Source organism: Sparus aurata, chromosome 8 (genome assembly GCF_900880675.1).
Source record: "Sparus aurata chromosome 8, fSpaAur1.1, whole genome shotgun sequence".
Taxonomy (NCBI): Eukaryota; Metazoa; Chordata; class Actinopteri; order Spariformes; family Sparidae; genus Sparus; species Sparus aurata.
Window position 1 is genome coordinate 29,377,342 of NC_044194.1, and position 15,177 is coordinate 29,392,518.

Genomic DNA, 15,177 nt, shown 5'->3' on the forward strand with positions numbered 1-15,177 from the left:
CCACCCACTAGAACTCCTCTCTTACTGTGTTCAGACAAGGCTCAATAAGATGACTGAGATTTCTTTGTCACTCATACATCAACTTTAAACCTTCCAATACTTGACCAGACAAATGCACCACTCGCCAGGTGCTTGCTTCTAATTTTAGTTCAAAAGCTCATTGCCATCTAATAGTTGGCTCCAGGGGTGCCAATGTAGGCTGGTCGTTCAGTCCAACACAATCCAGACTGAAATATCTCAACAAATATTGGATGGATTACCATGAAATTTGGTATAGGTATCTTTGGTCTCCAGAGGATGATACCACTGATTTAATGATCTCTTTTATCTAGCACCGTTATAATTTCGCAAATTCTGTAAGTCCTGTTTTTTTCTTTGATCATATGTCTTACAGTTTGATTGACGGTAGAATGAGCATAATGACCTTAAAGAGCTGCTTGGGAGGCTGTAGATGTGTTCAGACCGAACTCTGTAAGAAAAACATTTGAGCTTGGACAATGTAGTCCGGCTTTACTTTGGTAAAGAAACAGGATTTATGGCAAATCTAGTCCCAGTTTAATAGAATGGTTCAACAAAGTAACTGTCCATTTGAACCATGTATTACAAGATTGCAATAAAATTATACAACTGTTGAAAATGGGTTGGGTTTAATTGCAGTAAATACACCTTTGGCAATGCATTTTATTTAAAATGACAAACCACTAGACCATGCATATAATACCCTGGAGGATTTTCAGAAGGAAATATATATATATTTCCTTTATCTCAAGGTGAAGGAGCACACACACACACACACACACACATATGCATACCAGCTGTAGCATAAGCATTAGCATTATGTTTGATCACACTACCTTGCTCTGCATGACCCACCCTACTCTGCCTCTGATTGGCTACATCCTGCCCATTAAGTAATATGCGCATATGCAACTCTTGTCAAAGACTGAACAAATGTGGGTTGTCTCGCTCCATAGCATCGCGTTCAAGACACAGCGTGAAAAAAGGGTGCTGCAGCAATGTAAAATAATGTGTATTTTGAAAATTAAAACATGTAAACCTATTCTACTAGGACCCCCAAATATAAGTAGGAACCTCAAAAATTAGCATATATGACCTTTGATTTTATCAAAGGGGAACCTATTCACTTTGCTTCCTTGTAAATATGTTGTTTGTGCTCAGAGTGAGTAGTCTTTCATCATCAATGATCAGAGACTAAGAGAAGGAAAATGTTTCATGTGCTGAGACACTGTATGGTGGGAGCTGCAGAGTGCAGCGGTGATGGAAGCGTGCATGTCCAGTTTTATCCAACCTTAATCTCAGTGGCTGACTGATGTCTATACTTGATATCAAGACAATCCCAGTAGCAGTAATATGACCAATCTTTGATTCTGCATTGACGCCATTAACAACTTTTATTTCTTCAGTGAATCACAGAGGAACAGCAGCTTGAGCCAAAAGCAAGTTATGCAGTCTGTATAATAGGAGTCTTGTGAATTCAAGTTGTGTCCAGCTCACTCCCTTCGGTACTCGCACCTTGTCAGACATTTTAGAGACTAAACACACACACAGTCAGAGACGCACATGCTGACATGGCCTATGGCCTTGTTGCTAGTGTTCTCCAGCTGCCTCGGCTCAACAATAACAATGACCTAACACTCAGACCTCAACTGATAGGACATCAAGAAGCAGACAAATGTCACAGACAGTTCCTTTCTTCTTTGTTTCTTTTTCAGTTTCTCTCTTCCACAACCCTTTCTATCCCACACCCAAATGCAATTAGATGCACACTGTAAACACATCAAAATCTATTCAGACCTTGGAGAACACATACATAGCACACAAACACAGACATACTTCTGTGTATTTCTGTACAGACTTCCTCATCATGCCTCCTTACACACAGCTGGGTTTACTTTGTGTCGGCAAGACTGAAGTTATCTCCGTCAAAAGAAGACGTAAACAACTGGCTAAATGGCAGAAGAAGAGAAAGGCACAGAGGGGGGGAAAGAGACATGAAAGAGATAAGGGAAGAAAAGGCAAAAGTGAGAAACATAAAGAAAAGGGGAGATGCTTAATGAAAAGACATACAGAACAGACAGACATATGGAGAGGAATATGGAGATGGATTAAGGGTACACCATGATGAATTGAAACAGAAACTGCACATGGCTAATACTTAAAAGAAATAGCTACTGTCTAGACAAGAAAAGGCACAGATATTTTCTGTGATGACGCCGCCTGCTCAGCAGAACAACAGAACAATTATGAATAGAACTGTTATCCATCATTGTGTTCTTTCAGGCTGAACTTTTCTACTAGAAAACACTGCAGTCGATTTGATAAAAACAATTATAATACAATTAAGTCTATCAAACCCTAATTCAAGCCCAGAGCTGTGGCTGTCCAGTCACAGGTAATGTCCTAAGGTAAGATGGTCAGTGCCAAGTCAAGACAAGCCCCTGATGTCAGGTTCCTAGTCCAAATAGACCAAACTCAAAGACAGGCAAATGCCAAGTCAAGACTATAAAGTCTTAAATCAAGACCAGAGTCATTACAGTCCAATATAATGTTCCAAGTCAAGACAGCCAATTGAATCAAATATCAAGTTAGTGTTACAACTGAAATAGCCTGACCAAAACTCTGGGTCCCTAGTCCAGATAGAAAAGTCTAAACTCAGAGCATTCAAGCCCTACACGAAGACCGGAGTGATGACTGTCCAGTCCCAGGTAATTTTCACAGGTTAAAACATTATAAGATATCGATAGTTTAGATATTTGTATGTAAGACGTTCCAGGGCCAAGTTGTTGTAGCCAAACAAAATAAATTGCATGTCAAGACAGGTTAAGTCCCAATTCAAGTCCAAAGCACTGGGTTCCTAGTCCAAACAGTCCAAACTCTAAGACACCCAAGTCCCAAGTCAAGACAGTCAAGTACTAAATCAAGTTCACTGCCAATTTCAATACAAAAAAAAATCAAAAATCAAGACAGATGGGTCCCACATTAAGCCCAATGTTGGGACAGTCAAATCTCAAGTCATGGTCCAAGTCATGACATTCAAATCCCAGCCAAGATGGTTGATCCCCACAACAAGACAGGTCAGTACCAAGTCTTGAACTTTCTAAGTCATGGTGCCTGTTTTCTATTCCTTTTTCCATTAAAATAAAATATATTTTCAAAATGGCAACCCAATTCAAGGTGTCAAGTTAGTGGTTTTACACGGTTAAATCAGGATACAAACAAGTCAAGGCAAAAATCAAATAAGTTAAGTCCAGAGTTCACACAGCCAATCAAAGTATCAAGTCATTTAATTTTCATTTGAAGTAATAGATTCCACATTTCTTTTTCCAAATGTCAACCCAAAATCAGGACAGGCTAGTCCAAAGGCATCACAGTTAAGTGAATTAAATCCCAAATCAAAACACTCAAGCACCATGTCAAGACTAGTAAGACTAAACTCAAGTCTAAACTGAGTTAAAAGTTAAGATCGTCATGTCCAAATTCTAGACGTGCACATCACACACGTTCAAGTCCCAGGTCAATACTCAGACCAGGTCAGTTTAAAAATAAAGTCTCATGTCTGAAACACTGGCTTCAAATCTGCAAGCAATGCCCAAGTTCAGCTCCAAGTCAGGGTAATGGAATCCCAAGTTGTATTCTAACTCGAAAGACTCAAGTCCCAAGTCACTAGTCAGCACAATTAAGTTTCAACAATCCAATTCAAAGTCCAGATAGATAAGACCTAGAATTTCGATTCTAAGTTGTAGTTTTTAGCATTTTCATTCAAATTTGATTTCAAAATGGAAACTGCCTTGTTTGAGAGCAGCATTTTTGCCTGCTCTCTCTCTCTGTGAATGCTGATTCCTAAAGACTCCTCGAATTTTGGCTCAGGGGGAGTCAGGAGTCAATGGGGTTCAAGTCAACATTATGTCATCAAGTGGGACTCAAACCTACGACGTACGCAATAGTGGTATACCTGTCATGACTTTCATTTAAACTGGAGGGAAAAAAGCACTTTTAAGTTTCAAGCCATATTGTTCTATCATTCGTAATAGAGAATGTGTGAGGGATGGAAGGACAGACAGAAAGAGAGACAGACAAAGAGAGGGAGTGTGGGAAGACTGGCAAAGGAGCGTTTGTTTTTACTGCAGAGGCTGGCATGTCTGTGTGTGTCCACGGTTTGTCTATCTCAATCTCTCTCACTCAATCTCTCGCTCTCTGTTGAGACGGTAAACACAGATGCTTCAGAGTGCCTGCACAAGCAAATGCAGAGCCCTGTTCAAACACACACACATACACACACAGCCACACACAAAAAAACACACACGTCATCACACACACAAAGAGATGGGAGACAGACAAGGCAAACCAAGGCTTGAACAGACACCCTGGATCCCTGGAGAAAACTGACAATAAGAGTTATATTAATGTGTGTGTGTGTGTGTGTCCACACGCACGCACGTGTGTGTGTGTGTGTGTGTGTGTGTAGGTGTGTGTGTGTGTGTGTGTGCTGGTGTTTGCACACATTGCACGTTTGTAATTAAATGCAAAGCAGTTACAAAGGAGTGAATACAGTTCAAACCTCTGGGACCTGAGCTTGGAGATGAAACTTTTTGGAGGGAAAACACGGGCAGACAGACGAATAGATTGAAATGTCACGTCAACACTTGAAGATGAGCTTATTTTCAGAAAGTAACAAAGTTCTCTTGCTCGATGAAGACCTCGAAGGCGCTGACATTTTGCCTTGAGCTTTCCATCAATCAAAGCTCTACTATTACTGCAGAATACCGCCGAGATCTTGGGGCTATCACAAATATTGCATCATATTACATTCTGTGCCTGAGCCACCCAACCAAGGCAGCAGTGTCACACATCCAAACAGCCACTCTATGAAAAATGACTATACGTGTGTATGTAGGTTTATTTTCCAGCAAATGGAGCCAATTCTGTGGCTTTTGGCGTTCAATAACACAAAACAACATAGGCGGAGAGGGAGCGTATTGTTCTCTGGGTCTGTTTAATACAAAAATGGCCCCAAAGCTCTTTGTAAAACCCACCTTTTTTACAGTTATATACACATTTTAGTGCTGTAAGGCTTCGGAGAAGTCAGTTTAAGGGATTTTTTTAAAGCTTTTGTGAGCTGTAATGCTGTCATAGCCAATCATTCCGAGGAGTGTTTGTGTCTTGTTTGTGTTCATGCAGACTACAGCCATAAATGGTCTGTCTCTATTCTCCTTTAAAAAAAAAAAAACTGTCTGTCATTTCCTTTTCTAATCACTGTTTTTTCTTTTGCGAAAGCTCTGACGTTATTGGGGGATTGGTGCGAAAAGCTCCAACAATAACAACCAAAGTCTCTCACCTTGACTGAAGAGCGCACTCAGAGAGAAGACGACACATGTGCACCGCAGTGCAATGTGGTAAAGTGAAAGACTTTCTCAAGCATGGCCTAGCCATTTACAAACACTTGAGACACTTTTGACTCCTGCATATAAAGTTACTCTGAATTAATGAAGACTCATTATTTCCAACTGGTTGCAGACGACACACACCTACAATATCTCCAGTTTCACTTTGTTTTTCTCCCATTCTCAAGTTAAATACAAATCAGAGCTTTGGTTGGCTTTGTTTTAGATTTAAAACAAAAAAACAAAAAAAACAAAAAAAAAACAATTAAGTAAGAGTGAAGCAAAAATAAAAAATAATCAGTTAATCATTTTAAGGGGGGATCCTGGAGAATGGCTTGTCCTTAGCTATAGGGACCCCCAATAAATAATTAAAAAAATTAAGACCTCAGCCAGAGTGTTGGGCCATTTGTATTCTTAGCAAGTAAACACAGCAATGTTGTATGCGTTTGCAATGTGTATATGAATAGGGTTGACTTGCTTGTGTGTGTCTACTTATGTCTGTCTGTGTGTGTGTAGGTGTGTGTGTGTGTGTGTGTGTCTCTGTTTTCCAGCCTTGCCCACTCAGTTTGTTTAGGCTATTGTCAGTGAGAGACAGCTTGAAGAAACTAGACAGGCTCCCGCTCAGACCAAGGCTGAGTCACAGAGCTGTTGAGACCACAGCAGTCATCCTCCATCGCTTTTGACTTTCAAACAATAAAAAACTAAGTGGTGGCAATTTCTATGACAAACAGAGGTGCCCTTTTTTCAAGTCATTTCTGCTGACCCTGGCTGGTGGTGTGTATTATACCAACAGTTTTTCAGCATTTATCTGACAAAAAAAAAAAAAAAAAAGAGTTTTGTTTTTTGGAATTCGCAAATGGTAAAATATTATGACCCATAATGTATCTAGTATCCATCTTTGTGGTGTTTTCCTACAGATCAGCTGGCATCAAGCAATTTGAATAGTAATCTGAGGACACATATCCCACCCTAGGGAACCAAAGTTTAATTGCCAGTAATGGTGTTTCCAGCTCCATCGTGCATGCAGTCGATCCAACAGCTCATTGTTAGAGGGAAGCCATTGAGGGAGCCACTAGTCACTGGTGACTTCTAGCTGAAATTATTTTTTTCAGGTGGTGGGGGGCAGTGTGACCCTCATTAGTACATTAGCAGTTGTAAGGACTACAATAAGTAGAAGACCAGTGTCTAGACTCCATCAGGGGATTTCCTTTTCTATGCACACCTCCCAAAAGTGTCTAATAGAGTCTAACTGCCAAAGACTTTCTCATTCTGTTTGTAAACATGACAATACATTTTCTTAGAAATTACGAGTCTCGCTTGATTTAAATGGATGTTCGTGGGTGGGAAGCCGGTGAGGGATTAGATCCTTGTTGCTGCGTTGTGCCATCTACTCGCTGTTTGGGATAACTACGGGAAGGAGTTGTTTTCAAGGTTTGGTGATAGCTGCTATCATAGCTCAATCCTCATTCTTAAAAATCAGCCAGCTGATCCAATCCCTCACTGGCTTCCCACCCATAAAAATCTAATTTTCAGAACATGAGCACAACAGAGAAACACTTTGCTAAGCAGAGCAAAGGGTACTTTAGATGTTCTGCGGTACAGATCAGCATAATAGCAATTCATTGATATGAAACATTCACTGATGAAATGTCAGTAAGTACATCTACTTACAATTACAGAGGTACTTGAGTTTTTCTAGGACGATGATCATTGTTTACAGTTTCTACTCAGAGCTAGATATGAAAATGAACAATGTTTCATCACCGTTTACTCGCACTTCTGAAACAAAGTACATTTACTGCCAGAAATTTACTGTTGATATTTCAGTACGTTTCCTGTCAAATACTTTTTGATCAAAGGTGTTCAAGATGTTTACTCAAGTGCTACTCATTTGGGTAGTTTTCACTTCCATGATAGCAACACTGAAATACTGCAAATGACTGTAAATCCATATCGTGCACATTTCTTGCATCAATTCACAATCCAACCCAAATGATTTCCCACGTCCTTGTGGAAACTCACTCAATCACTTAGTTAGAAATGGTTGCCTCTTGTTTGTAGTCTCGCTGCATTATGTATTTACAGTAATTAGCCACCATCAGCATCCGAGCTAATCAGCTTGTCGAGCAGAGTGGATAAAGTTGCATGTTAAGCGTCTTCCAGCTTCGGTGGAGGTTCCTTGAAGAAAACAGCCACAGAGCTGTACTTCTAAATTCCTGTTAGCCTGATAAACAAGGAGGGATGCGAGTCTCCTGTGTGTATCTATCTTTGGGTACTTAAAGAGGCAATAATTACTTTAGGATCACATCTTGGTGTGATTATGCTGCGTATCAGGTCACCATCATTCTGACTCCACACACATCCTTTTCTTTAAAGTCCTCCGAGCTCGGCTTGGCTTATGTAATTGCCTCCGTCTGAAACCCATGACTTAGCTTTGGCACTTTAAACTGATTTGGTTTGTTTATCCCCGGCTAAACTCAGAACCCTAGATAATCTGTGCAGAAGAAGAAAAAAAGACGATAGAATCTCTTGTCTGCTCATCTCTCCCCTTATCCAAACAAGCTCCGTTTGTCTCCCTGAGCAATAACAAGGACCCGGCCTCGATAAATATGACCCATGTACCACACTAACAGAAGAGGGGCTGGGAAAAACACACATGCAGAGCCACACGTTTACCCACATGCCCGTTCGGTGCGTACATAAGCACAAAGACACACATTTCCAAAGCGGACAATGACTACAGACTCTGAGGGATCCTGAGTCGTGCGCGCGCACACACACACACGCACACACTGATGCACACTCACAGATATACTCTCCAAGGTCCGACACATTAAGGCTGACGTCTTTAAATGTTAATAATGGGGACAAAGAGCAGATTATTGCTAAAGGGAAAAAAAAACAATGAGCAGTGACTCTCAGTTGTGCTGTTTTAGTGAAACAGCAGGCGGGCACATTCCAGGATAGCTGCCAGAAACAACCGAGGACCAGAGGACGAGGAGAGGGAACGGCCGTGCGAGGAGCCACAACTGTGTTCATCCGGCCCCGCTCTCGCCGCACAATAACACAATAACAGTCGTGACATTGCAAAAACCAGCCCGCATAATTAACTTGAGGAAAACAAACTGTCAGGAATATGAATCGTTGTATAAACTTCACTTTACATAAGTATTATTATGTAAACCGCTCTGATAACGAGAGGCTGAGTTTGATGGATTGAGGTCATTTGGATAAAAAGCCAGACTGGCTGTCACGCCGCATCTTCTCTTATCGTCTCCCTAATATAAGTGGGACACAAAGTACGGCGTGTTTAATGAATGGAATCACTTTGAAACTCATTTCTCTTATTACTTGAATCAAAAGTTTTCAGCAGTTAACGTCACGCAGGACACGTCCACGTCTCAGAACTTTTCTGAGCGAAGTACATTCTTTAAACGCTTGACAGTGATGTGACAGCAGCTTATCTCTAGAGGCCTTATTTTATTCCCACATGTGGATTAAAGTGTCTATTACAACTGTCAATTACGGAACAAAATGCGTCTGATGGATTAGCCAATATGTATTAAACAGATTGTAAAGCCAGATTGTCAACTTTAATTTTGTTCAGGCTCAGCCCACACTGTTCCAGTTTGTGCTCACTGCCTGCTCCCCGGTCTCTGCCTCACTCCACAGTCTGTCGGGACTACGAGGTTCAGCCTGAGAGGTGTTTATTGTGCGGGGAGCAGAAATCAAATAGAGCAGAGTGAGCTGCAGTGTTTGAGTTTGAACTGTTTAAACCAAAATGATCAGAGCAATTCAGACAAAACCAAGGTCCTACTGTGAGCTGGAAAAACAACACGTTTAGTCTGTTATCTCCATTTTCACACAACAAGCCGTGTTATCGCCGGGAAGAACCGCACTGAGGACTACACACCGCACACATCGGTCCACGACTGTATTCAACCTCCTTAGGGAGGCCACACAAAATCACTGTTAAAACTTAAGAACACAATTTTTCAGACCCCTTATTTAAATGTTTTTTTAAAATGATGCCTTATTTTCACGTTTCATCCCCAGGCTGTTGTTTGTTTTATCGTCGGTGGAGCAGTGTGTAAACCTGAAAAGAAATTTCATTTTAATTTAGAGGTTGAAATCGTGGGGAGTAAACCCCGAGGCAAAGCTGCTGCAAGATGCAAGAACTGTCAAATAACGGCCAAGCATATGAGTCTTCACACTGTTTAAGATTTTTAAAAAAACACACATTGTTAAGGGGAGGAAAGTAAACGAACAAATAAGACAAGAAGACATTTTGGGTGTCAGAAACCCAGCTCCCTACGCTCTCTCAGCGCCTGTGGTAACTACATGAAAAAAAAAGGAACGCTTCGTTTTGGTTCAGTGTGTCAATGCCGTACTTCCTAAGAGCCACTCAGGAACAGGATGACTGACAGCGAATGAAGAAACGATCTTGAAAGCATTCAAGGACCAAACAGCCCTGCCAAGCCTGCGCAACCCTCAACTTTGTCACTTTCTTAGAAAGATAATGGTCTCGAAATTGCAATTGCATTTGGCTTTGCGTGAGCACATGGTGGTAGATAATCACATTATACATATGCCAGGTTTTCATTTACATGAGGCCAGTTATTCGTGAGAAAACTTAAATGATCTAAAATGCTCATTCTACAATCAGATGTGCAATATGTAACAATTGGCCACATGTTGAATGTATACTCCGGGCTCGGAGCTCAGAGCAGCTGGAGTGTTGGTGTTGACACTGCTAGCACAGGAGCTTTGGACTGTGATGAGCCGGTGATAGCTGGTTTGCTACCTTCCATAAATACCTCTGCAACGATACAGTGCGATATATTTCTTCACATTCTCTTTATAATTTTATTAATTTATTTCTGTGCTTTTTACAAAAATTCTCACATATCACACCTTCAACTAAGTGTGAAAACTGATTATTTTGCCAAAGGCTGAATGTTAAGTGAAATTATGTTCAAATTTCATGGAAAAAAAAAATCCAGTAACTAGCTGAAAAAAGACACAATGCAGCTGAAGCATTCTTGTGGTGTTTTTTTTTCTGGATCCATTTAATGCTTTGCATTTAAAACCTGATACAACAAAGATTCACACAGCCCTCAGTATTGTTTTTTTGTCGTACCTTAGTATAAATAATGAGCTGTGTATTTTTGGCCCATGCCCTTAAAGAAGATGTTTTTTTCTCTTTTTTTCAGTTTGGTTAAGAAGAACTTGAGTGGCAGAAGTGAATGAAACGGCATCTGTGAGACAACATCAGTCTTGGACCTAAACTCACTGAGGCTCGAATAGCTGAATGGGAGTAAATTCCTGCTGCCGGGCTCCAAAATCAGGTTGAAACCTTCCCTGAAGAGGGAGGCTGGTGTAGCAGCAGATTAATGGGTGTGATTTTGAGGTGCCCATAGGCTTTGTTCCAATGTCCACATGCTTTCGGTCATAACGTGTTTGTTGCACTCAGTTGCCAGTTTATCAGATTCATAATGCAGTCTCATACAAACAGACCCGCAATAAAGGTTCAGTTTTTGTTTAAAACTACTTTAAAGGGGCGGTGATTCCACTTTATGACCATTTTGGATGATGCAGTTTGTGGTGCTGTTTAGCTGTACTGTGTTAAACTGTGATGTATTATATTAATATTGTAACTGACTGTTGGTTTTGGTTTGTTCTGGCTGTGCCCTGTGGAGTCTTCTTGTAAACAACCAGTTCTCTCTACAGTCAGTGTTTCTCACCAGAACACATGGTGTGTGTTGTAAGCAGAACAAATCAGATTTTGCTGTAGGGATGACAACATCTGTCAGCTTGTCTGTCTTTCAGTCTGTCAATCTAATACATTGCTCATGACAAAGGTTGAATCTTCATGTCTTTGGTGATCCTCTGACTGTTCCTCTAGCGCCATCATGAGGAGGACTTTTTTATTTTTTATTGAATCCGTTAGCGTCTGATCTTAGCACTTAGCTCAAAGCACCACTGCTTTCAAGCACAACCTTACAGAGCCACGAGCATGGCAGTAGAATACCAGTCTGGTTTGAAAAACTAATTCATCCAATGTTTACTTGGCTTCACTCTTTTCATTTTCCTGCCGAGGTCGGCACATTGCTACTTTTCTTTACCCCGTTGCCGCCGCCAACTGTGGCTCAGTGAAAAAGCGGGAAAGCGGCGGCAGGAATTTGTATCTCACTGGCTGCATCTTTGTGCTTGTGTGTGTGCAGGATACGGAGTGAAACAGCGAAACGTTCGCGAAAGCATCGCTAGCGGTCAAAAAACCCCACAGGGTACCTTCATGCTTCGACAAATGACATTCAACACCAAAGCTACAAGAAACTCCTGAGCCGATCCATAAATCAAGAATTGATGACTGAAGTCTCTCTCGCTCCATCCTCAATGGAAACCCAAACTGAAGCCAGCAAACAAAGATGCTGCCAACGTGATAAAAGGGAAGGTTCAGAGTTGAAGATTGGTAAACACCTCACAACTCCCTGTTGTCTCTGCTGGCAGGGGAAGCAACATCACAGCAAAATATAAAACAAACATCAATCTCTGTGGAACCAAGGAGCACAATTTCCCCAGTCCTCGTTCTAAAACGTTGGTGACTTGAAAGCCGTCGCTTGCTCTGTTTGGTGAGTTTTTGGTCAGTCTGGTTGGGACCAGCATGTGGAAGCGCAGCTACAGATGTGTGTTCCTGTTTACACTGAGCAGGAGGTAATTGAGGAAGTCTGGCTCTCTCCTCAGGAGCTCTGTGCTGCTCAGTGGGAGCTGTGTTACTACTGAACCAAACATTTCACTTCTATCTCCTGCTTTCCCTTGAACTCTCTGTTTATCTGTCCTCACATGCCTCTTCCTTTCCTTCCTCCTTCCTTTTCTCTTTCCTCCGCAGGAGGAAGTTCCTGCTTCTCAGTGAGAAGGATGCCTCACCCTAGAAGAGCAAAGAGGCGACTCTCTTTTCTCTCTTCTGTGCCACAACAGGAGAGCTTTTTCTTCCATCCTCATCCAGGGGAGCTGTGCTGCATCTGTCAGCAACACCTCCTTTAACCTCCATATCAGAAGACAGTGGGGAGCAGCCGAGTCGACTCTCATGTGCATTATAGCATGCAAATGAGTTAATCTTTCGCGAACTTTCACAGAAAGCTCAGCGCGCATTCAGAATGCAATGACTCTCTCTTTTCCTCTCCACAGCTGCTTATCCTTACCTGGAACTGGCCGGTGTAGTCGTCGTCTGTGGTGCCCTCCCTGCCCTCCTTCAGCGCGATGAGGGTGAAACCTCTGAAATAAGCAGGGCTGGTCGCCAGGAGGGTCACTGTAAAGCAGAGGGAGAGAGCACATTAAATCCACAGAGACAGCGAGCAGTAAAGGAGGCACATACACTGACACATCAGGGTCGCACTGCATGACGCAGGGTCACCGTGGATGATTCCAGGGAAACACGCATGAGAGCAGCTCTCCTGTTAGCATCAGCACGGTGTGGAAGAGTGAGGGCTGTAAACAGAGCTTCAGCATCTCACACTTGAATAAAAGAGAGCCTATAAATCTCATGCAGGGAGTTTGGGCCAGGAACTTGAGCCATATAATCAGATGTGGGTGGACTTTTATTCGGCTCGTCCGCTTGTATTTTTCAACCTTGCATTTTCATACAGGCCCATTCATCTTAAAACTTGCTCCTGGTGCTGAGATCGAAGACGTCAATATTTTCAATCGTTTCCGTTTCTTTAAAAAGTGAACTTATTTGCTACTTAAAGAGCGTGAAGGTTTGGGAAATAATTTAGTTTTTTTCCCCTCTGGTGGTGTCCTTCACACATCCCTGACAGCTGATTAGAATTAAGCCCTGGATTGCCAAATGTGGCGTCACAGACACACACAAAAAAGGAATGATCTGACGTATGATCTCGGTGTAAGACTTCCAGACAAGGTGACCCTCGATCTTCCTACTCATTTTTGAAGCCTGGGACAAAAACTGGAGCCAGAAGGTGTTATTACACCTTAAAGTGTAAAAAAAGATTCATTTGAATTTTAAGGAATAAAGTTTTGATTTGTAACAGACAAAGTGATCAGGTGTGGTCTGAGATGAACACTGCTTTTTGTGTTTGTTCTAACTTCTCACTGAGAAGTTCTGTGAGCGGCTCAAAGTCTTTATTTCATGTGGCCAAATGCACCAGACAGGATAGGGACTTTACATTTGTAGGGGTCGGCTGAATTGGAGCCAGATTCCTGTGTGTGTGTGTGTGTGTGTGCGTGTGTGTGCGTGTGTGTGTGTGTGTGTGTGTCTGTGCTTGCAGGAAGAAGAGAGGAAATGTATATAGGTCAGACATTAAGACTAAGTAGCCTTATCAAACCACAACTTTGCCTGCAGGAGTCAGACTGACTGACTCATCTGGAAACTGTCTCCTTCATACTGCAATTGCCAGCACAGATCTAGATTGCCGTGGCTGTTACTTACAGTGTTAGCTGGTTAGACACACCGGGGTTCTCTGGAAAAGATTGCTAGACATTTTGGCTCTGTTTTCCAACTTGACAAACAGTACACTTGTTAAAATTGGCGCAGGTTTACGCACTGATGGACTCTGTAAACTCTACCTCTGTAGGTGCTGCCAGGCTGGTAGCTTTCCGGGTCCCCCTCCACTCTGAGCCTGAACTCATGGTGGCCATCCCTCCGGGTCCCCTGTGTCTGCGCCCGGAGGATCCGCCCGCAGTACCCGTCCAACCTGCCTCCAGAGGGCTCCTCCACGAAAGCGACGGCATTGCACACAAAACTCGAGACGAAATAGTATTGCAAAAGCAGCAGCTGCATGTACATTCCCATTTCGGAGCCCGGAGATGAGTGCACAGTGGCAGATCAAAACAAAAACCCCGCGGAAAGACGAAACAGCGGACGGGCGATCAGTCCCAGCTCCTTCCCCAACAACTCCACCAAACTACAGCGGCGTCACGCTCAGTGGGAAAGGTGAAGAGAGGAAGACGAGTCCATCCTGAAGTGGCGAGAGCGCGTCTGGGACGCACCGCGGTGAAGTGGCGGAGAGAGGAGCTGTTCCCGCTGCTGTTCCCGGATCAGTGCGCACTGTTGGTGGGGAGTGTGGAAGCAGCTGGGGGAAGGGGGGAGGCTGTGAAGTAAGCGGGCTCGGGTGAACGCAGCTGTCTGCTCGACTTGAGGCGAGGGAAGGTCCAAAGTGGAGCTCCGCGCTTTAATAAGAGCCAGCCCTCCCCTCAGCACACACACACACACACACACACGCAGACAGCACACACGCTGGCTATGTGCGTGTGGCTCTCACAGAGTGAACTGCCTCTTGGGGAGAGTAGTGTTTGTTGTTCAAAAACGACGGTAAATATCATATTCTCATGCACTAAGGGGCCCCATGGGAGTTGAAATGCTTAATCAAGTTATATGTAGACTTTATACATTTAAAAGTGAGTATCAGAGTCAGCAAAACTGAGACGGAATACGCTGGTGTTTATTAATCCTCGTCTCCTGTGCGCATTTCTGCTCCATAATTACGCGTTAAATTTACAGGTTACATGAACAGAAGAACAATAACGTTAAATTAAATTCAATTAAAAATAAATTAAATGTCCGCTTCGCATTTACTGTGCGCTGCATGATGCTTGAAAGACATCATGAAGTTATAGGAAGTCATTACAAAGTCAACTGTGAGCACTGCTGTTCCACTTCAAGCTTTTTGGTCCTGTCCGGTGCGTATTTACGCGTTTTCTCTTGCGCGGCATCGCGAACAAATGAGCAGAAGGCATCATTTCAACACATCACTAAAAG

The 15,177-nt window shown here is 42.6% G+C and overlaps 1 protein-coding gene across 2 annotated transcripts in view; it reads right to left on the reverse strand.

The window, feature by feature from the left end:
* The window catches only part of spon1b (spondin 1b), a 101,330-nt gene extending 86,743 nt beyond the window's left edge, over positions 1-14,587 (reverse strand). Inside the window, exons 1-2 of one of the 2 annotated variants that reach the window (XM_030425801.1) lie at positions 13,986-14,587; positions 12,605-12,711 (exon numbers count right to left, since the gene is read on the reverse strand). In XM_030425801.1, the coding sequence (XP_030281661.1) occupies positions 12,605-12,711; positions 13,986-14,211 (333 nt within the window). In that variant the 5' untranslated portion in view covers positions 14,212-14,587. The remainder of the gene's footprint in view (positions 1-12,604; positions 12,712-13,985) is intronic. The other variant, XM_030425802.1, reaches the window with a different exon arrangement.
* Between the last annotated feature and the right edge of the window lie 590 nt (positions 14,588-15,177).